The sequence below is a fragment of the Rhynchophorus ferrugineus genome, unplaced genomic scaffold (genome assembly GCF_030347505.1).
Source record: "Rhynchophorus ferrugineus isolate W39M unplaced genomic scaffold, kcgeb_rfMv2 rfM2, whole genome shotgun sequence".
NCBI lineage: Eukaryota > Metazoa > Arthropoda > Insecta > Coleoptera > Curculionidae > Rhynchophorus > Rhynchophorus ferrugineus.
The window spans coordinates 29253752-29277064 of record NW_027472581.1 but is presented as its reverse complement, the minus strand read 5'-3'; the positions used below and the strand labels follow the sequence as shown (position 1 = coordinate 29277064).

Sequence of the window (23313 nt, the reverse complement as noted above, 5' to 3'; positions counted from 1 at the left end):
AAATCTATCAACATTAGTACAAATATTTAATTTATTTCGGTTTTCTCCGACCTCCCAGCTGTCCAATGAACTGTGACACGCCGAAAAAACAGAGGCCGCAAACGATCCAATTGAAACACACAGCTATGGTGTACGTTCGCATGATGGGAGTTCGAACTAAGTCCATGATATTGCCTTTGCGTTTCTCCGTTTCCTCGCTGTCGCCTTTACGTTGGAAGTACTCGTCCACGTCCGCTCGGATATTTTTCGTTGGTAATCCGTTGTGCTTCGCTGCCGTTTCCAACACATCGATGGCCTGTTCTTTTTTGCCACCTACAAAAACGTAATTACAATCGTCAAGTTTGTTGTTCTTTACATTGTATTGAATGTGAATAAAATAATAGAAATATTATGGTATATTAATACAAGGTTAATTCAATTTGCACTTTGATTGCAAATGAAACTGGATTTGATCGTTCTCTGAGGGACACTTTTCCTAATATTAATACTTTCATTTAAACTCTTCAAAAATGGATTATTATGCTATGATCAACTGCATTATGCAGTTAAAGCACTCTGCCGGCAACAGCTCCTAGCGAATATCAAGAATGATCCTTTGAGATAATCCCAAGTGCAAAAAGTCATGGATTAGTCCAGGTGAGTGATCTACATCGACACTGCAGCGGAATATTCATGTTACACGTGTTACGAGGATGGATCAGCAATGTACAGTGTATTACAAGCTGTTAAAAGGGAATGAAGTTGCTACTGTACATGTATACCGACGGCAATCTGCATATTTTAAGACCCAGTGCTGAAGAAGTATGGAAATGGAATGAATAGATCGCTTTTGGCCATGTAGTTAGAAAAAAAGTTATCAAAAATGATGTAACAATTTATTTAATATATATTATACATTTTTTTATGAATAAAGGCCGTTTTAAAGTGAAAACATGATCTGAATACATAATATAAACGTAACCACTCTATAGCATATATTTTAAATATAATGCTCGTATTACACTTAGATATAAATAAATTTTCTTTGTTGTTAAACACCTTTGTTGACTATTTAACCTTCAACTCATTCATCTTCAATTATTCAAGGAATAAAATAGTAATAATGGTATAAAATGAAAAAATTATCAGAATACACGTAAGCACATAATATAAAGATGTATGTACCTCATCTGTATAATTTTAATATTAACACAATAAAAATCGTCAACAATACAAAATTTATCGTATATAATATAATATTAGATAGGACATAGACAGGGGATAGAAACAATAATATGAACACCACGCAATATATTGCCCAGTTTATGCTATCTATATGTTATTGGTTATATTTCAGTCCATTATAGGATTTGTTCTGTGACGGTTAAAACGATAGAAGGATAAATCACTGTCCAGAGAACATAGAACTACCAAGACAAAAATGTTATAAGACAAAAATGTTACCATACAAAAATAGTACGATACGAGCTCCACAAAGTTAACAATCATGGAAGGATTGCGATTGCGAAATCCTTTACAATGAAAGCGAACGTCAAGCTGCAATAGAAGTGTTTGAACTATAATAAAACCTGGACATTTAATGATTGGAAGATCCATTATGATTTGGACGTCAATATCGTGCTATTCAGCTAATCTTCATTAACATCACTAACCAGATTACATACCTACTATAACTAGTATATTGCTGTCATAACACTGCCATATTCTATGATAATAATGCGCCCATATGCACATGAAAAGGTTCAGTTTTGGACTTATTAGTAAATAAATATTGTGAATATAAGATAAGGTGTTACATTATTTTGTTCAACCATTGTATTATTCAATATTCTGAAATTCTATAAAATGTACGAATTCCTTATTGCTTATCCATATACCATAGTACTTCTACCCTTGTAGGTAATAAGCTGATGATATTACATACTGCATAATTCAGTAAATTTTATTGTTCAATAGACGTCATAAATAAATATGGGAATTAAAAAGAGTGGAAGCTTTATTACTGATGTCAATAATAATTTATCTTTGTGATGTACACATGACCTATGGTATACTATATATTAATATTTATTTATGTTATAAGTGTTTGTTTATAAATATATTAGGTTGTATATGTAAAACAAAACAGTAAGAATTATTTTATTCAAATATAATGAAATTTAAAATAAAACAACATTAATAGTCATGTTCATATGATATTAAACAAAATTATTTCTGATATAATTTGATCATGAAGATAAACAATGATAAATTTAAGTGAATGAGCTCCCTATTCTTCAAAAGGCAATTCCAAATTGTAATTTAAACATCAGGTATTTCATTACATTCTACATGAATAACTGAATTGAAATACACAATATGTGTATATTTACACATTCTTTGACCCATCGAAAAGGAAAATATAGCTACAAGTTCAATATTGGAATCTGCGTTGTTCAGACCATATTAGAATCTCCAAAAGGAGTTAGAAGAGAGTACAAATATAATGATTTTATTAAACGAAGCATACTGAAAGCTTTAAAAATTCAAAATAATAAAATATGTTTTACTGTAAATTCCTTTGAACTCCTAAGAACCGGTACATATATTTTTATTATTCTACTGCATTTGTTATTATGTTATCAGGATTATAAATTAATTTTAAAGGATTCAAAACAGATGGTGTTACTATGTATTAAATTGCATCGGATACATTTATAACCAACTTCATGTTGAAGCCTTATAGGCTTCAGTTTTCAGTATGTGTCATTTTGACGTGTTAAAAAAGTTAGTGCATCAAAATTTCTGAATTTAGGCCGAATAAATCGAAAGTTTTACTCTTTTACTTAATTTAAAGCTTGACTGAAGCCGGTCACTGAATGTTGTGTGAAGCTTATTTATGAAAACCATGCTCCATCGATTTCAACATGTGAATACTGGTTTGAACGTTTAAGAAGTGATCATATTGAAAGCGAACACAAAAAGCATTGTGGGTAGCGAAAGAAAAATTGAAGACGAGAATTTGAAGGTACTACTCAATTAAAACTCGCTTTCGAATACAATAAATGCATTTGAGTCCAGCACTGCGCGAAAGACGGCAGGACTACAAGCTAAGACATAACAATTTTATTACTCAGCAAGACAATATGTTCAACCACAAGAAGTATGGAAGCTGTGCAATTGCGAAACCCTTTATAACGGATGCCAAGGTTAAGCTGTGATCGAAAACGATCATAAAATAACAAGAAAATAAAAAATGTGATATGGTCTAATGAATCATCGTTTACATTGTTTTCATGCCATGTTCGATCATACACCACAAAACCGGTTAAAATCGGAATGGGATTACTTGTTACGAGATATAGGTCATAATATGTGTGAACAGCGCTTCATTTCTTATGGAGATACCAAAAAATGGGTCGATTCGTGGATAGTCTCAAAAGGTACATCGTTCTTTCGAAGATGGAATTCGTAAGATGGGAAAAAGTAAAAGCTATCGGTGGATAATATTGTTTTATATATTTTAAAGCCTCCTTTGCACCCACGAGGGTTTTCTGGGTTGAACCTACTATTTAACGTGGATTCCGAACCACGGTCCTCGGCATTAAGCCTACCGACTAGCCAGTGAACAATCCTGTCTTATCCAGCCTGGTTACTAGCGTGGCTGGGATGGTTACTCCTTTTCTGATTCTTTACTGTTGCCTATAAAGGTATTTACAATTTCAATCACAAACATACATCCAGAACATGGATTCTGGAACATGGAACATGGAACTGAATTCGAACACGCGACTATCGCAATCGTAGGAAGACCATCCTTTCGCTTTGACCAGTGCATCAACCAAACCAGCAGACAATATTTTGAATAAAACATTGTGCTGATTTCTCATAATAAACCTTCAAATTTTAGAAAAAAATTAAAATTAATTTATAGGCATAATATGTCGAATTGCTATTAAACCTTTTAAATTTTTCTGTATTAAACCTTTAATTTAAATAAAATTCACAATCATATATTATATTAACAAATGCTTATATTTTATATGCAAGATCGCACTCTAAGTCTCTTTATTTTATGGTTCTACTTCATTCACCACATTAACCAGATATCGATCTAATAATATTAAACAAAAGAGTAACGTAAACTATAAAATGCCAAACCACAATTGCACAACAATAATTATTTTATAAAGTACGACGTAAATATTATTAAAAATATATTAAACAATACTTATAATTATACAATATTTATAATATACATAATGTATATAAATATTTATAAAGAAATGAGAGAAAAACGGTGTGTACTGCACAATAAATATGATAATAATCAAAAATATTAATTAATTCAAAACGTTTAAAAAAGCATTTAAATTCTAAATTAACTGTTAGAACGCACTTTTCAAGGATATTTGGTGCTTTTTTACAACAGCACTTATTGCGGACGTCACACACAGACCTTCATCACACCTTATATTACAAGTATTTAAATGAATATTTATTTTATTTCTTTGCAGGAATGTAAAAAAATTACTTACTTAAACATTAATTGGGGGCTTATATTACCTTCGATAATTTTTAAACGTACTTATAGACTTAAATGATGTCTAACCTATCCAAGAATGATATTCAATAGTTATTTTGAGCTAAAAATTCGATAAACAACTGTTATAAGTTGTTTTTCGAAACATCTTTGATACTGATGTGCTTTAATTAAATTTTTTGAAAAGGCATAATCAGAAAAAATTAAACAAAACACCTAAATTTACAATAAATAATTTAGATAAATAAATCAAAAAATTGTATTTGCAATAGTGTTTGCATTTTAAATGTATATAAAAATGTTCTTAAACTAAAATTTGAATCACAATTTCATTGTACACTAATATTGTATAACCCCTTAATAATTCTTACCTGCAAGAAGCCATCGAGGACTCTCTGGTAGGACCCAATAATAAAATACCAAAATAATCGATGGTAGTGAAATAGCCGCTTGAAAGTAACGCCAGTCTCGTAGGAAATAAGAAATGACTGGAAGAAGTAAATGGCCCAAGTTGAATGGTATTTGATAGAGAATACATATGATTGTTCTCCATTGTGTTCCTAAAAAAAGACAAGGTCAGCGTTAAGTCCGAAAGGAGGAAGTTGATAAATAGATATCTTAAAAAAAAAGATGATTGTTTTTTGTCCATGCTATTCAAAAAAAAACTAACCAAAATAACATTATATATAATATAAACATATAACTATAAGAATAATAATTACGACTAATAAAAATTAGTACACATATATTATATCATAAACTTATATCAATCACAATTAACCTACTTACCACTATCTCTTGAAATTATTTTGACTTTCATGTTATCTACCCAGTCACTAAGCAACAATAATGATAATATTTCATCCCAATTATATCAACATTTAGATGTTCTAACAGTAACGTAAAACACATTTTATAGATCAAGACTATGATAATTTGACCTACATACCAATTAGTTCCATCGTTAAAACAAAACTGGTCACCATAGTGCCACCGGTAGCCAATGCGGCTAGGAATCTCATCAACAAGAACAGAGGAAACCAGGGTGAAAACCCTGCGATGGTTCCAGAGGTTGCTTGTAAAATAACAGCCCACAATAGCGGATTCTTTCTGCCATATCTAAAACAATAAAGAAATAAACCTGGTATTGTAGTAGTTAATTATGATATATTTAAATACTACTGCAATCAAAAAATAGTGAGACAAATGTGTTATTTGTTTTTCCAAATTTATTTTATACTCTTTAAAGCTAAATTCGATTTATGGAATATTTTCTATAAAGCCTACTTCGATTCAGTTTTAATATACTTAATTGGCTCGAAATGTCTGATGTCTTAATGGTGGCTTCTTAAGACATATGAACGGTGCCTAACAATCAATTAATATTTCTTGTTAACAATTTGATCTACCAGAAGAGATACATAATAGAGAATGCCAGGATGTTCAAGGCTTACTGTAGCCATTGTCAAATATATAAAAAATTTACCTATAAAGAGTTATAAATGAATCCTTAAATCATTGGGATTGGAAAAAACACCATAAATTCGACATAACTTTAGGATAGATAACTATTAGAACAATAAAGATATAATTTTTGTTAGTAAAAGTAAAGTAAAACAATAAACAATAGGCCAGCTGACTATTTTTGAAAAACTCTTTTATGACAATACTACTTGTTTACTTAATCCTAATCAAAATTATTTATCTAAAAAAAAACGAATTGAAAGAAATATTGACATGTCTTTCTCTATAAAACGCTTTAAATTTGCTCGTGGCGTAATTGTTTTGGTCGCATTGGACGGATTTTGAAGATACAGGTCTTAATTATATATTATTTTAATAATTTTGTATTATAATTAGCCATTCTATTGTGTATCGGTGGTGTCAGCGCCCTTAATGTAATTATACATCTCAAAAATTTCCGTTCCAAGACAGAAACATATTGTAAGGAGAAAACCAGCCAGTATAGTTTGAACATCGGTAATTTATTTACAATAATAAAATCATTCCAAATTAAGTATTTACTGTTTTAAGTACTTTTAACTATGTCTAGAGTGTAATTAAAGTAATATCAAGATAAATAACACTGTTAATAACATTTGAGGTTATGTCTCATTTGCTTTATTTATTGTATATATGAGTCCGTAAATAATATTGTTATTTTTCAGTTATCAATTAATATATAAAGTTACATTTAATATAATGTAAGTAGTTTAGTCTTACAAGTGTGTATGGTCGGTACATGTTTCTATAAGATTTGCATGTCAACTAGACAAACGAATATGGGCTTCTGACTGAATATTCACTGCTGTTCACTACTGACCATATATTCATATATTGGTAAACATAACTTTTAAACGTTTCGAACAATACTTACGTAGGGACAATATATGAACCGAATGGTTTCACTAAAGCGAAGTAAAATAAACACAAGCAAGCGGAGATCTAGTTTAATAATTCATAGGAGAACTTGTTAGGATAAAGACATTTCTAAAACAGAATTTTATAAAGTACTTGGTGAAATATTGTAGTTACCCATGCCAATAAGATTGTAAGGCTACTATTAAAATAAACTTTAAAATTACCATTCTCATATTTTATTTACTTAAATATTAATGAAAGTAAATCTGTACATGCGCAGTTCAACTGTAAACAGACCGTACAAGCACCAATAACATACAATACCACCGCAATACCTCTCAGAACAAAGTCCTGAGAGGTATTTCGGGCGCACCCAACTACTATAGGATTGATTACCTACATTATCTACGAGACCTTCAGATACACACAGTCAGTCAAGAAATCAAGAGAATTGCAAGGGGGTATGAGGAAAGACTCCATTCTCATGCAAATATTGAAATATTGCGGCTTTTGGATACAATTAGAACAGGAGACAAACTCAAAAGAATCAAACCATCTGATCTTGTGTAGTGTTGTGTAATGAGGTGCATATAATAAAAAATACAGCAGTGACATGTATAAACATTATTTCATCAGAGACTGAGACAGGGCCGACAGGTCCTCCTAGTTATATACCTAGATTTAAGTTATCTTAAAGACAAATTGTAGGTTAGACGGAAACGACTAGTAACAATGTAATAATTAAATAATAAAAAAAAATTACCTAAATATTAGAAGGCAATTTGATACATACAATACAGAACTGCTACAAGTTTAAGAAAATCAAATTTCCATCAAAAACTATATATTATTTAAATCTTTATTTGTGTTGTAGTTACTATGCATAATGAATATTTTGATAGCCCTGTCCAACATTTGCCCCTGTATCTTTAAATTATTATTATAAAATTTCCATCCATACAATGTTGCCATCGATACAATGTTGGTTTGCCTTAGCAAATATAGGGCACTTGATTTCAAATTTAACTTATTTGTCTTGATAAGTCCCAGTTCAATTTTTTCACTTCTCTTTTCTTTCAGTTGATAGTACAAAACCAATTTTTTAAATATAAAATTTAAGATAAATAATACAAATAAAATCGAAGCGTGCTGAAAAGTTCAAATGTTGGAATGCGGAAACGATGGTGGAAACGGTAAGTGTAGTCAATGTTTCGTAATGCTTCTTCTGATGGGTGTTTAACTGAACATGGCGAATTTTGAAATGTTGTGCATTTATTTCTGATAAAATCTTAGTAAACTCGCTTTTAATTTCAAAATAAATGTATATTTAATAATCTCTCTATAGTACATTATTATTATAAGTCAATATTGTTATAATTTGTGATTATTATTCATCTCGCCTATTACTTTCATACATTATCTATGAGCTTTTTGAGTTTACCGCCTGAAAGGTTTGTAGCGAATTACAATGAATAAACGATGTCAGCTGAAAAACTCCAGGTAAACATCTGAGATGATTAGAACATAACCACAGTACCTAATTATAATTTTAAAATAGTGTTTTTTATTATTTATAATTTTCACAGCTTTAGCTCCCGACGTAAAACCTTTTTTTTTTGGTATATACAGGTAAGTACACCACTACAAGGCTATTAGAACAAATGGACTATTATGAAATTCCGGAATCCACAAAAAAGTACTATAAAGAAAGAGTATTAAATAAGTAAGATAAGTATTAAATATTTTATGATCTCTGATTAAAAAAAAAATTTCTCAATATTATAGACATTATCATTTACATCAACAGGTAGGGGAATTTATAGATTTTATAGGGGAATTAAAAAAACAAGTAGTTATATAACTCGTTAAACTGATAAAACAATTACAGTAATTTTTTAATTCTATAACTAATTGTATTAAACCTAGCCTTGAAACAAAAACAGTCTGAAGCATTTTACTGGAATGTCCTGTCTCAGTCGTCACTTTTACCAGATATAGTTCCTTCTCTATATCGATCAATAATGCATAAACTATCTATTTAGTCATTAAGATTGCAAGAAATCGATTTTTTAGGTGCTTGCGTATATTTAAATCATGTTTTCACTTTAAAAAGACATTTATTGAGTAAAATTAATAGAATGTATGTTAATGAAAACATATTCCATCATTTCCTACAATTTTTTCATCTTTATGATCATCGATTGTCGATCATCGATCTATTTTCATACTTGTAACAAAATTTTTAAATTATTTTGAACAAGTGGTAATCAGAAAGCGCTATGGCTGCAATGATGTATGACTTTGTGTCTGTTATTCGTTATATTGCTGATCTTTTTCATAACAGTGCATAGTGCAAAGTGTTCACTTAATGATGGTAAATATTTGCATTCACAGCATAATTATAGCTGATCCCAACATATGTACATCAAGACTTTAACAAAACTATACTCTTCGAATTGTTGTTGTAGGTGATCGACTTGCCATCGCCAGTCACAATATGCCACAGAAAACTCTTCGAAAAAGAAAAAATCTATACGAATTGAATTTAGTATCCGTTTTCCTTCTCTCTGTGTGCTAAGCTGTCTGAAATTTTCTTGAGAATTTGAAATAGGATTTCGTCAAATAAATCTTTCAATTCATTGCCTTCGAATTTGTTGGGCCTTCGTATGATTCCTTTTCATTAATAACACGATTGTCACATTTAAATCATTGAAAGCAAAACCAACAATTCGGATATGACGGGACGGCATCACCAAAAGTTTATAAAAGCTTTTAATAGGTTCTGGTTTTAATGGTAAATCAAGGAATAAAAGTAATGAATGTCGAAAATATAAATTTGGACATTCCGGCTTAGCTTTTGAATAGTCAATAACTCAATAATACTAAATGAAAAACCCATTTTATGTAGAGAAATGTTAAAGCCATCAAATTTAATAGTTAATTTAAATTATTTAAGAGCTATGACTTTGATACTTTGCATTTTGAACAATAGAAATCCTTGATCAAGAAGGGCAGATCTACTTACTACTTTTTGATGGAAATAAAATTTTAAATTATAAATAATAGTAATTTTTCAAAAAAATTCCTACAAAATTATCATCAATATATCCAATAAGATTGTTCAAATAAGTCTAATTGAAGAAGGTTAATAACCAAATTTTTACAACACAGTATCTCTAGTTTAGCGTGAACCATTGGCCACCAAAGCGATTTTCTTTTAATAATTTTACTTTGGTGTATAATAATAATGATAATATTACCAGATGATTCGAACAATAACTTCTTTTTATAAATAAGGACATTTTTCTTGATTTCAAGTAATTGATCTAGATGGCGAAACTAACACGCATTTCAAAAAACAATAGCTTATAGGGCAGGTTTGTACCCACTTGCGTTGAAAAAACTGTTTGAAAAATCATGAACTTTATCTAATTTAAAAATTATTTTATTTCTTCGATTTTCCAGTCTAAAAATGTTTTTTTCAATCGACAAAATAGATGAAACCAAGAGATGGATATAATTGAAACATACATTAGAACTGATAACTGTTTAGTACAACAACACTCGTATACGTATTGATATCATTGACATAACTTAGAGTCGGTGCTTCTGAAGTTATATTATGTCATAAATTAATTCTTTTGTGATGGAGACATTATTAAAAGGTCAATTAAAATGATGAATTGGTGATAAAGGAGATCACATTAATTTGAAAAATATTGATACAAAAACAAACTTTGACCCGCTGTGTTGGGTCTTATTGTTATCGCTCTAACACAGTATATTGTAATTTCTTAAAAATAAAAATATGTATATAAAAGATTAGCCAAAGATTACTTTCCTTTTAAATACAAGATGTGAATATTAGATAATTATTTACCAGATTATTAGTAAACCCCCAGTAAACCGCCTATAAAAACATTTGTGAGGTGATAAGAATCAACCCTACCACTATATCCCTGGTTCAAAATAAGTCCAATTATTTGGAATACAATTTTATATTTCGCTTTTGAAACATCAAAGAAATAAAGTCTTAAAAAATTATCCTCTTGAATTAATATATACAAACAAAAATTCTTGAAATAGAACCGGTCTTCAGAGGGAAAAAATAATTTACAATAGCTTGATAATTATGGCAAGAATCCCTGAGCTAAAGTACGAGTTGTTTCAACATTCATCATATTGATGACATTTAGGTCTCCCTAACTTTCGGCTTTTTCAAAATCATAATTATAATTATTCGTTTATATTTCTACAACATTCCGTCTCATTAGAATTATTGAGCATATTAGTGCTTAATAAACCAGACGGTAATGAAGCAAGGTAAACATTACAACAACTAATTATTTACTAAAATGAACAAATTCTTATACCTATGCACCAAGTTAAAATGGAAAAGTATGTTAAAATAAAAATTAAACAATCAAAATATAACCTCAATACATGTTTTTTACATGTCGTTTATTTGCAAGAAAATAATGTGCATAAAAATGTTTTTAAACCATTACAATGAGAGATACGCTTTATCTATGGACTATAAAAGAGCAATGCAATTAAAATTATCTCGAAATGATTCATAGGTTAGAATTCAATTGTTCAAAAGACAATCGGAAGAAGTTCCATTGATATTTCTTATTTGTTTTGACAACATATATCGTATATTGTTAAAAATCTTATAAAAAGAATAGGCTCATGATTTTTTAAAATTTAATTTCGTACTTTTCAATCTACGAACAGTGTATTTGCTGTATCTAGTAACTGGAAAGTCTCCAAGTTTTCATGGTGTAGCTTAGCTTCCTTCCTTATCTCTCATTTATACCAACGTTGTATTAACTACAATGCACATTTTGTACTTGAATTCAGATCATAATCTTATGATGTACCGATATTTTGGATTTTCTTCCAATAAACAAAGCCATTATAATTTATATTTAGCATGGTCCTTCCATTTAATTTTAATATTAATGGCATACCCAAATATTTAGCGCTATTCTCCAACCAGTCTCTTAAAACCAGTGGGTTGTTTAGCTTTTTGATAGTAAAGTAGATAGAAACAGATTTGACGTTAATAGTGCTACGTCATTCGGGAATGCGTGACGAATGACAAATATTTTTTAATAAAAATATCTCAAACCTCTTGGAGGTAGCCATAAAATGTGATAAAGAATGCATCTTAAAGATGAAATGCTTACCTACACCACCTTAAAATAATTGTTTTCAGAATATTAAAGAAATTATCACATTGACGTAAGTTTATACAATCGTAAAAGATTCAGATCTCAGACCATAAAATACTGCGAACACTATATTAGTTCATATTCCTTTTAGTGTATACTATTTTTATGTCAACGAAAGTTGGTAAACCCATTATAAAATAAAAAAGAAATTCAACTAAGACAATTCTAGAAATTCCATCAGACTTCCCGCGCTCTCATCCAATCAAAGTTAAACTTATGGGTTTTACCAACTATAAACACCGCTGTCGAGATGGAAACGCCCAATTCATGGAATGCAAAAGATTACAAGAGACAAAAAACAAAGAGAAGGAAGAGAACAAAGGAAATAATCGATAAAAATTTAGATGTCCACTCGAGTTACTTGATGAAATATAAGTTGGAAATATGTACTTTTGATTAATAGGTAGCTTTAAAAAGGTTGCGGTTGAATCCTAAAGAAGCTTCATAAGCGGGTGTAAGTTCCGTACACAACAAGGAATGAAAGGAATTAACAAGTCAATTGAAAAGTCCCAAGCCTGACACATAGATGGCGCTACAAGAATAAAACTAGTTAGCCTTAACCCACAAAAGATGTGTATTTTGTGTAAAATTTTACAGCTGTCGGATCATTAGTTTATGAATTATAGCGTTTTGTGTGAAGCAACTTTTGTTATTGTGAAAAATGGATATAAAGGAATTTTGCGTGTCGATCAAATATTGCTGTTTGAAGAGATAAAATACAGTTGAAGCAAAAAATTGGCTTGATGCCGAGTTTTCCGACACTGCCCCAGCACTCAAGTTATGCTAAGTTTAGACGTGGTCAAATGAGCACCGAAGACGGTGAACGCAGTGGACGCCCAAAAGAGGTTGTTACCGACGAAAACATTTAAAAAATCCACAAAATGACTTTGAATGATCGAAAATTGAAATTGAATGAACTTACAGACACTTTAACGATATCAACTGAACGTGTAGATCATATCATTCACGAATATTTGAGGAAGATCTGTGCAAAGCGAGCTCCCTTTTGACCAAAAACAACAACGAGTTGATGATTCGGAGCAGTGTTTGAAGATGCAAGCATAATAAACCCGAGTTTTTGCGTCGATATGTGACAACGGATGAAACATAGCTCCATCATTTCACTCCGAAGTCCAATCGATAGTCATCCGAGTGGACTGCACACGATGAACTGGCTCCAGCTGAAAAGCGTGGAAAAACGCAACAGTGTGCTGTCAAGGTTATAGCGTCTGTATTTTGGGATGCGCATGAAATAATTTTCATTGATTACCTTGAAAAAGGAAGGACCATCATCAGCGACTACTACATAATGTTATTGGATCGTTTGAAGGACGAAATCGCCAAAAAAGGCCGCATTTGAAGAAAAAGAAAGTGCTGCTTCATCAAGACAATGCACCGTGTCACAATTCAGTGAAAACGATGGCAAAAATCCATCAACTGGGCTTCGAATTGTTTCCTCATCCACCGTATTCTCCAGATCTGGCCACCAGCGACTATTTCCTGTTCTCAGATCTCAAAATAATACTCTCGGAAGAAATTTTCGTCGAATGAAGAGGTGATCGCCGAAACTGAGGCCCATTTTGAAGCAAAGGATAAATCGTACTACAAAAATGGTTAATGACTTTAACAGATAATAGATGCCATATGTCAAATACTAACATATTTTAAAGCGTCAATTTGATATTGTTTACGTGAGGGTATGATAAGTTTTAAAAACAAATAATACTGACTTGTCTGATAAATATCCAAACACCATATTTCCAAATAGTATGCCCAACATGGTGACCATTTGAGCAAAATCAGCTAGGTATTTTCTCGAACAAACCAAATCCCATTCTGATATTATAGTATCTGTAAATATGGATCTGAAACAACAAGATGTCAATTCTAGATTAATTAAACAATAGACTTTTGTGTTTTCCTTACCTGTTGAATATGTGGAGGGAACAGCTGGGATCACATTTGTCGAGGGATGCGTTAAAACAAGAAAATTCCATCCGAGGAGCAACGAAAACTATGCTGAGTTGGTGCCATGCAACTGGAAATTTAACGAGAAATATCGCTAAGCAAATCCATATGTGCCATTTTCCAAGGACTCCAATGGATTTTTGTACGATATCAGGCTGAGGTGGTTCTTTATCGTCGGGTTCTTCATTGTCGGGTTGGGCCGGTTCTTGATTATCTTTCTCGGTTTTTTCTCCATTTTCCACTAAAAATAAAAGGGAATAATTTAGTCAAGTAATTTTTAATAATTTTTTGGCTAAAAATGTTGTTTTTATATATTGAAATAACATTAATATTTCCTTAAATAAATAAGTTTAATGACCACATCTAATATATTAGGCACTTGCATACATTCTGGTAATTTTATTACTTTAGAGAAACATTTATTGAGAAAAAAATTGATACGATATAACCTAAATATTTTCAATTATTTTTAAGAACTTTTTTCTATATATTTAGCAACATAGCTATACAGTATCGAAATAACGATGTTAGTATATCTGCAATCCAATTCCTCAGCATTTCAAAACGGTATGCCAGTCAAACTATTCTGCATCACTTTGAACAGGTCGTGATTAGCAAAAGGTATGTCTGGTGAGCTGACTGAACTTTCAAGATGCAACAATATATCCTTCGCAAGTCTTGCGATACGTGGCCAAACGCTGTCATGCAAAAGGATGACTTTGCACTGATTACATATATATATATTAATGTATGTTCGCCGATATCTCCGTCTATTGTGTGCCGATTTTCAAAATTAGATTTTCGATTTTCGATCTTCTCGATTTTCATTTTTTCTTAAATCAAAAGAGTGCACTTCAGAGGTGATCCCATTGAAACCAATTCAGGATCTGATGCGGGAAAGGGGGGCAAATCAAGGGAAACGATCAAATTTCAAAGGCACGTACAATGTTTTCACATTTTTTTATCTAAAATAATCAGATATTTCTGTAAATAAACTGATAAACTGATATGACGGAAAATCAAGAAGTTGTCCAGTGAAAAAGCCATTCAGATTGGTTTTTTAAGCACAAACTAGCGTATATGACGTCGTAGAAATATTGTACACAGTTGCTTCTAGGGTGTAACGCTTAAAGCGTTTAGCGCCCAAACGGAGGTCGCGGGTTCGACTACCGGTGGGGACAATAACTTTTTGTTGTTGTTTAGGTAGTTAGTTTCTTTTACTCCTATTCCTCGTACGGGCTGCACCTTTACTCAGCCTACCCATTGTAATATTAAATAAAACTGCGTAATTTATGGATTAAATATCTAACACTAAAAAGGGAAAAATAAAATATTTTTAACAAAAAATTGAACCGACTTATTTTTAGTTATTTCCTTATTTATTTTTTGAAATCGGTTAATTTTTTTGTTAAAAGTATTTTTATTAACTGCAGTAAAACATTTTATTCGGTAGTAGCATCTCGTAATACACTACACCTTGTTTATCCCACCTCAGATTACAGTGGTATCATAATATATTCATCGCCAATAAATGAGCCGTACAAAACCCTGTTCTTGCCTGCTAAACAATGAAGCCATTATGCTGAAAGACTTCAAAATAAAATTTTCTGCCTGAAATTGGTGGCCCTTCTTGAGTCCTTCACATCACGTGTAAATGCCTGTAAACAGTTAAAGTTGACTGCTAAGCTGTCTCAAAGAGTTTGAACTGGGTTTCCATTCAATAAATCTGGCAATTCATTGTCTACGAACTTTTTGGTTTTCCACGACTTTATTTGCCATTGATATAAAATAGCAATACCACAAGGTTTGTAAGTTTTTTATGAGTTTCGGCAGCAAATTTCAAAAAAAAACAATAACAAAGATAATTATACTCGAAAATGCAATTATTGCATGATTATAATCTGTATACACTGTATAACTCAATAATATTAAACGAAAAACAGTTTTTTGACGTAGAGATATGTTAAAACCATAGAATTTAACAGTTAACTTAGGTTATTTAACAAACATTTGTTTGTTAAACTTTGATACTTTGCATTTTCACCAGTAGATATCGTTCACCAAAATACACCAAAAAATATTCATTATTACTGTACATTATTACATTATATGAAATAATCGTAGACGTTAATAAAAAATAACTATTAGCTATGGTATTTAATTTTGAATATTTCATTAATAACCATGTTTCATATTTCTAGCAAGAGATGATTAACAAAAAGTAAAGGCTATTTTTCTGCCCTCATGACTAAAAAACAAGGCTAAACTTCTGCAAACTGCTGCGTACTAATGAAAATCATAATTATTTTAGATTAATTTGTTTAGAGGAAATAACTAACTTTGATTTTTCTAATTTTTTAGATCAAGTCCTATACCAATGTATCACCAAAAATTAACCAAATATAGTTATTTATTCAGTTATTTTTTGTAATAAATATATGAATTAATTATTACCATAAAAATTAAATAAGCACTAATAGCATTGGCTATGGTATTTTAAGCTAAAAAGATCTTATCAAATTATGCTCAGAAGCATCGAAATATTTTTTAAATTTTATAATCTTACGAAATACATATTAGGTTATGGACCGTTAAGAATATGAAAGCTGCATTTCCTAATATATTACACTAATAGATACACTGATAGTAGTGTGTAGGTAGGTTTATTAATGTCGCTTTTAAGCAAGTACAGTATTAATAACACTAGTGCTTATGGTCTTAATTTTTTGGGGTCACATTTTATGATAGTGATTTATCTTTTTCTATATTGATTTATCAAAATGAGTATTTTTAATTCATTTGAATAATTTAAACCGACACCAAATATGTTTGAACATTCCTTTTCACACAATATATATCATATGGTATTATTTTGAAGTCTGCCCGTTTTTTCTCGATACTTTTCCAAGTTTCTCTTATATTTTATTTAAAATGTTCAGAATTGCCAAAATAGTGGCGTAAAGCATGAACTTATGAATAAACAAAAGATCGCCTGCAAAAATTTGGAAATTGTTTTTGAAAGTCACCGGTTACTGTTGCAAATTTGCAGAGAGACCTTTCAGATAAAAGAATATAGTTTTAGATCAATGAAAAATAAAAAGTTTTTAAAAAGCAGGAACTAGAACCTAAAAATTAGAAACCCGAATCGTATAGAAACACAAGAAAACAGAACAGAAATAGGAAAGAGATGACAATGTGATTTTGCAAAGCAATATATACAATTTTTCTGAGTTGATCAGATCTTGCAAATATGATACTAGGTAATTATATTGCAAAACATGCTCAAAACTTCAAAATCTGTAGCGATCTTTTATCAGAAAGCATACAAAATAGCCGTGAGTAATATTCACTTGCTTTGATGAAAATCGATTGCTGCAAAAACAATTTTTGAAGCGTAACGATAACCATAAAACAAAAATTTGTAAATCGGGAACATAAAGGGGAACAATTTGTACTTTAAATTGAGGATGCCGAAGATTATCGATATTTTTCGCCGATATTTATTTGGTTGATATATCAATAGTTTTATCAAGAAGGTTCTAAATAAGAAAATCGAACTTATGAGTTGCAAATTAAAATATCGATATTGAAAACCTAGGGTCATCGAAAATGTTTTTAGTAAAGAGTAGGACTGGAGCGAAAAAAGTTCGATACGAAAACCTAGAATTTTCGAAGGGGCATATCGAACTTTTGTATCCAGATTTCTCGCGCCGGTCAAACATTGCGTGGAAAAGTAGGGTTTTAGTGAGGAAATATCGATAGTGATAAAAATAACTATCGACATTTTTGTTCGCTGATATATCGATATTTTTAAATATATTTACTTTAAATCACTGATTTTAGTGATAGTTTTTGAACTGTATGATTAGATGTTTTATTGTGATACTTTTTTTTGCAGTAATCAGAGTTTTTGTCACCATTCTGCATGAAAATTGTTTAAAACCTTACAACATTCTGAGTTTATTATTGTTTATTGTTCACGAACAAAATGCTTTTTACATCCCAAAAAAAATTAAGGCTCACTTTTTCTGACTATGACCGATTATAATAATAAATAAATGCAAAATTATGTGATTCAATTTACAGATTTTATAATTATTATTTACGTTAAAACCCTTCAAGATAAATTCCCTAAGTTATTAAGTATTATGTTTCACAGGTTTTAAGTAAAATTCATATATACAACAGATTTTAAATCTATTCTTGTTTCAAGCTTAATATTTTTCTCATTTGAGCATAAAATCAATAAATACGTGAGACGTGAGACAATATCGAAAAATTCTAAATAGTAGAATAATTATTTAACAATGACTAATTATTTCTACTAATTTTGCAATGCAAAGCAAAAAATATAGCTAAATATAATATAAAAAAAATTATAATAAAATATACAGCACTAAATTTACAAAATTTACTATGATTATTTACATAAATAACCTATCAAGATTAATTCCTTTTTTACTTTAAATTACTAAATATTATTTTTAATTTTTTTAGGCAACATTAATCTTATTGCTTGTTTTAGATTCAATTCTGTTGTTTTTTGAGTTATTTAAGCATAAAATCACTTAAATGCGTGAGGCAATACTGCAAAATACTGAATAATGGAATGTATAGTTAGCAATACACACTTCCTTTGTTACGTCTCGTGTCTAATTATTTCTCTACTTTAATATTAAATGTTACCAGCGATATAGAAAAACAAAGATTTGGGTGCATTAAAAAAAAACAGTTGCTATGTTGATACCCAATTATTCGTACTTAACTATACTTATTATTAGTATACATTAGCACTTATATGTGCTAGATATTACTGCGTCAAAAGCATAATCAACAAACAAAAGACCATTAATAAAATTGGAATTAAAAGAAAATGTTCACCAAAAATCACTAATTGCGTAGCGAACTTGTAATGAAAATTTTCCTGCGACAAACATACTCCTAGACCAATGAAAAATATTAATAAATTATACAGGAAATAAAGACCCAAACCGAACTAAAATTATTATCAGAAATCTAATAAATCCTAAAATATAAATAATAATATAATTATAAATAATATAAATAATAATGTAAATATTAAAGGGAAATAAGAAAGAGATTCTATTCCTAAATATAACAACATGATTTTGCAATGCAATATATGTTAGCGATTAAATAGCAAATTCCAGAAGAAATCTTGTCGTATTCATCAGACATTACTAATTTGACATCCATTAGGAATTATAACGTAAAAAAGGCTGAAGGCTTCAATATCTGTATTTATGTTATGAGTTGTAAGAGATAACACAAGTTAAATGCAGTTATATATCGCGAATAAATAAGTCCATTCGTACTTCAAATCGTTGATTTTATTGTTTTTGAACCGGTGGGTACAGCCGTTATTTTGCGTGATTTTTTACCATGACATGAGATTCAATCACAATATTTTGGATGAAAATTGTTTAAAATGTAAGAACAATCATAGCTTATTGGGCACGAACAAAATTATTTTTATAAGCCAAAAAACTTGCCGAGTAGCTACGATAATAAATAAGTATAAAATTATATTATAAAGCACTACATTTACAAATTTTACTGACTATGATTATTTACATTAAAAAAATTTTAAGATTAATTCCTTTTTTTATTTTAAATTAGTAAATATTATTTTTCATAGTTGCATTTTCTCCAAGAGCTTTTTACATCCCAAAAAAACTAACAATCACTTTTTCTGGCTATATATTTATAATAATAAATAAATACAAAATTATGTGATGAAGGATTAAATTTAGAGATTTTACAATTATTATTTACGTTAAAACCCTTCAAGATTTAATCCTTAAGTTATTAAATAATCTTTCGCAGTTTTTAAGTAAAATTCATCTATACAACTGATTTTAAACCTTATTCTAGCTTAAAGCTTGATGTTTTTATCATTTGATCTTAAAATCAATTAAATGCGTGAGGCAATATTACAAAATACTGAATAGTGGAATATTTAGTTATCAATAAATCATTTATTCGATATATCGGCAATGAGTATATACTTCCTTTTTACGTCTCGTGTCTGATTATTTCAACTTTAGTATTAAATATTACCCGCAAAATAGGAAAACAACGATTTCTGTATATTTAAAAATATTAACAGTTACTATGTTGATACCCATTATTCGTAATTAACTATACTTATTATTAGTATATATTGGCCCTTGTATATGCTAGATATTGGTGAGTCAAAAGTATAAACAACATTTTTATTAATGAATTATAAACGAACACAAGACTTTCCATTTTTTAAAATTACTAAATATTATTTTTCACAGTTTTTAGGCAAAATTAATCTTATAACTAATTTTAGATCCATTCCTGTTTCAAGTTTTTCAGATCATTTGTGCATAAAATCAATTAAATGCTTGGGGCAATACTGCAAAATACTGAATAGTGGAATATTTAGTTAGCAATAAATCATTTATTCGATATATCGGCAATGACACTTCCTTTGTTACATATCGTGTCTAATTATTTTAACTTTAGTATTAAATATTACCCGCAGAATAGCAAAACAATGATTTCTGTGTATTTAAAAAAATTAACAGTTACTTTGTTGATGACAACAACGTTAATTACACCATGCAAAATTATGTAGCGATGGGAAACTCATGGTTTTTCGATCTAATTACAGGAAACAATTGCCATTTCGATTATTAACATATTTTCGCATTGTTTTAAATGTATTTCATTTATCCAAACCTATAGCGACGTAATACTTACAGCATAACTAATGAGATACAATATTAATTATGAATAAAAACGATGCTTGATACAATCTATAACGCGATAAATGTCTTTATAGATTTTTATAAATTTATAGGACTGCTTGAACGTTATTTTCTTATATTCAGAAAGTTTTTCCAATGTTTTGTCCTTGTATTATTCGTAAGTTTCGTGTTTGTTATCGTTCTCGTATCATAGAGCCCCTGGCAATGTCACCCTTTGGCAAAACTATTGATTTTTAAGACAAGTATAATAGTTAACGTATCAAATATACAATTGGAAAGGTTTTACAGCTGAATAATATTTTCTTTCAGTGCGTTCAATTTTGTTCTATTGTTTCAATGCAGTTGTCATCACTGAAACTGAAAAGGATACTTAACACACTACTTTTAAGAATATTCAAGAGTTAAAAGTTAATTTTTTATGCATTCGTAGATATGAAAATACTACAAATCTAGTCCATGTACCATAGATGGGGTCCAGTGATATCTCTGTGTCTGATGAAAATTCCTTCAATATTAGACTCAAATGCATGAATTGCAATAGAGGGCAAGATGAAAGTTTTTTTAGTTCAGTTTCCAATTCGTCATTTCTAAACTTCGATAATCCAGACAATTCTTATTAAAATCATTACTTCTAAAACACCGAAATCATTTTAGTTAATGAAGTTTGCTGAGGTTCCTACATAAATACATACAAAAATTCATGTCACGATATAAAAGAGCATAAACTATATCATATTTATTTAATTTTTACTCTCATGCATTTAAAGAAATATCACTTAAAAAGGGCATTTATCGAATAATTAAAGTATTTTCCATCGGTTTCTACAACTTTTTCCCATCGTTTTGGCAATATAACAGTACCGTGTTGAACGAACGATGTTGGTTTGATAGCGATCCAATAATCAATTCATTTTCGCGGCACTTTGATTGCCTGTGCCAGCCAATCTGATCTGAACAAGGTGTAATCAGAAGGCGCTATATCTGTTGAGTGCATTGGGTGCGATAGAATTTTTACTTTCCAATAGGAACAACAAGAGTGTATTTTTCACATTTCTTGGAACGTATGACTGTCATATAAGAGATGATGACTACCGAAACTACTATTTATCAGTGTTTTCATATTATTTGAACATAAATAAACTTCTGTTCCTTAAACAATAAATAATTATATAAACTAATCCAGGAATAATGTAAACATAAAATTAACAAAAAATACCACCTAATCACTACTCTCATAAACAATAATGTGTAGGCACCAGGCACTGAACTGATAGGAAAGAATGCAGGAAATTTGGAAATATTTGAGAGTGCGCAAAATTATGGAATCGGTGAAGATTATTGTATGCTGATGATTTTGCGTCTGTTACTTGCCTTTTCTTCTATAATACATCGTTATATCTGTTCAACTGGCCTTGATGTAAACAGTAATGAGATTTTTGAGAACATTTCCATAGTATATGATATATGGAATATATAAGGAACTTATGCAGCAGTAGATGGTACGTGATGTTTACTTAGGACAGTATTAGTTTTACTTATTAGTTTACTTGGCCTTAAGATCGGCCAAGTCTTAAGAAAAATTAAATAATTTCGGTATATTTAACTAGTTATATCAAGTAGCTTTGAGGAAGAGTTGGAAGTATTATAGAATACGAAAATGGTTGATGAAATGAATATAACTGATGATAGAATTTGGACATCCTGAGTCTAGGCATTGAAGATTATCTTGAGGTATATTTAGGAAATATCTGTTCCAATCGAAAAAAGGCTTTCAAGGATTTCCACAACTAATATAAATAACAGACCGATTGAAAAGTCCCCAGCCTGACACACAGATGGCACTACTAGAATTAAATCCATATGTTTTTTAGTTAGCACTAACCCTCAAAAGATGCGTCTATAAATTTCACAGCTGTCGGATCATTAGTTTATGAATTATAGCATTTTGAATGAATCAACTTTTGTTATTGTGAAAAAAATGGATTAAAAGGAATTTCGCGAGTTGATAAAATATTGCTTTTTGAAGGGAAAAAATACAGTTGAATCAAAAACTTAGCTTGATGCCGAGTTTCCGAACACTGCCACAAGAAAATCAACCATCAATGATTGGTATGCTAAATTTAGACATGAGCACTGAAGACGGTGAACGCAGTGGACGCCCAAAACAGGTTGTTACCGACGAAAACATTTTAAAAATCCACAAAATGATTCTGAATGACCGTACTGAATGAAATAGCAGACACTCTAAAAATATCAACTGAAGGTGTACATCATATCATTCACGAATATTTAGGTATGAGAAAGCTCTGTGCAAATTGGGTGCCGCGCGAGCTCACTTTTGACCAAAAACAATGATGAGTTGATAATTCGGAGCAGTGTTTGAAGATGATCAAGAGTAATAAACACGAGTTTTTGCATCAATATGTGAGAATGGATGAAACATTGCTCCATCATTTCACTCCGA

At 30.2% G+C, this 23313-nt stretch overlaps 1 protein-coding gene across 3 annotated transcripts in view; it reads right to left on the bottom strand.

Moving 5' to 3' along the window:
- Positions 1 to 23313, bottom strand: part of LOC143191763 (organic cation transporter protein) — a 58609-nt gene that overhangs the window by 5170 nt on the left and 30126 nt on the right. For all 3 annotated transcript variants that reach the window (XR_013004611.1, XM_076397137.1, XM_076397138.1), the window contains exons 2-6: positions 14047 to 14329; positions 13851 to 13985; positions 5472 to 5641; positions 4894 to 5082; positions 52 to 312 (exon numbers count right to left, since the gene is read on the bottom strand). Coding sequence is in view for 2 of the 3 variants with exons in the window: in XM_076397137.1 (XP_076253252.1) it covers positions 52 to 312; positions 4894 to 5082; positions 5472 to 5641; positions 13851 to 13985; positions 14047 to 14329 (1038 nt within the window). In the remaining variant the exon portion in view is untranslated. The remainder of the gene's footprint in view (positions 1 to 51; positions 313 to 4893; positions 5083 to 5471; positions 5642 to 13850; positions 13986 to 14046; positions 14330 to 23313) is intronic.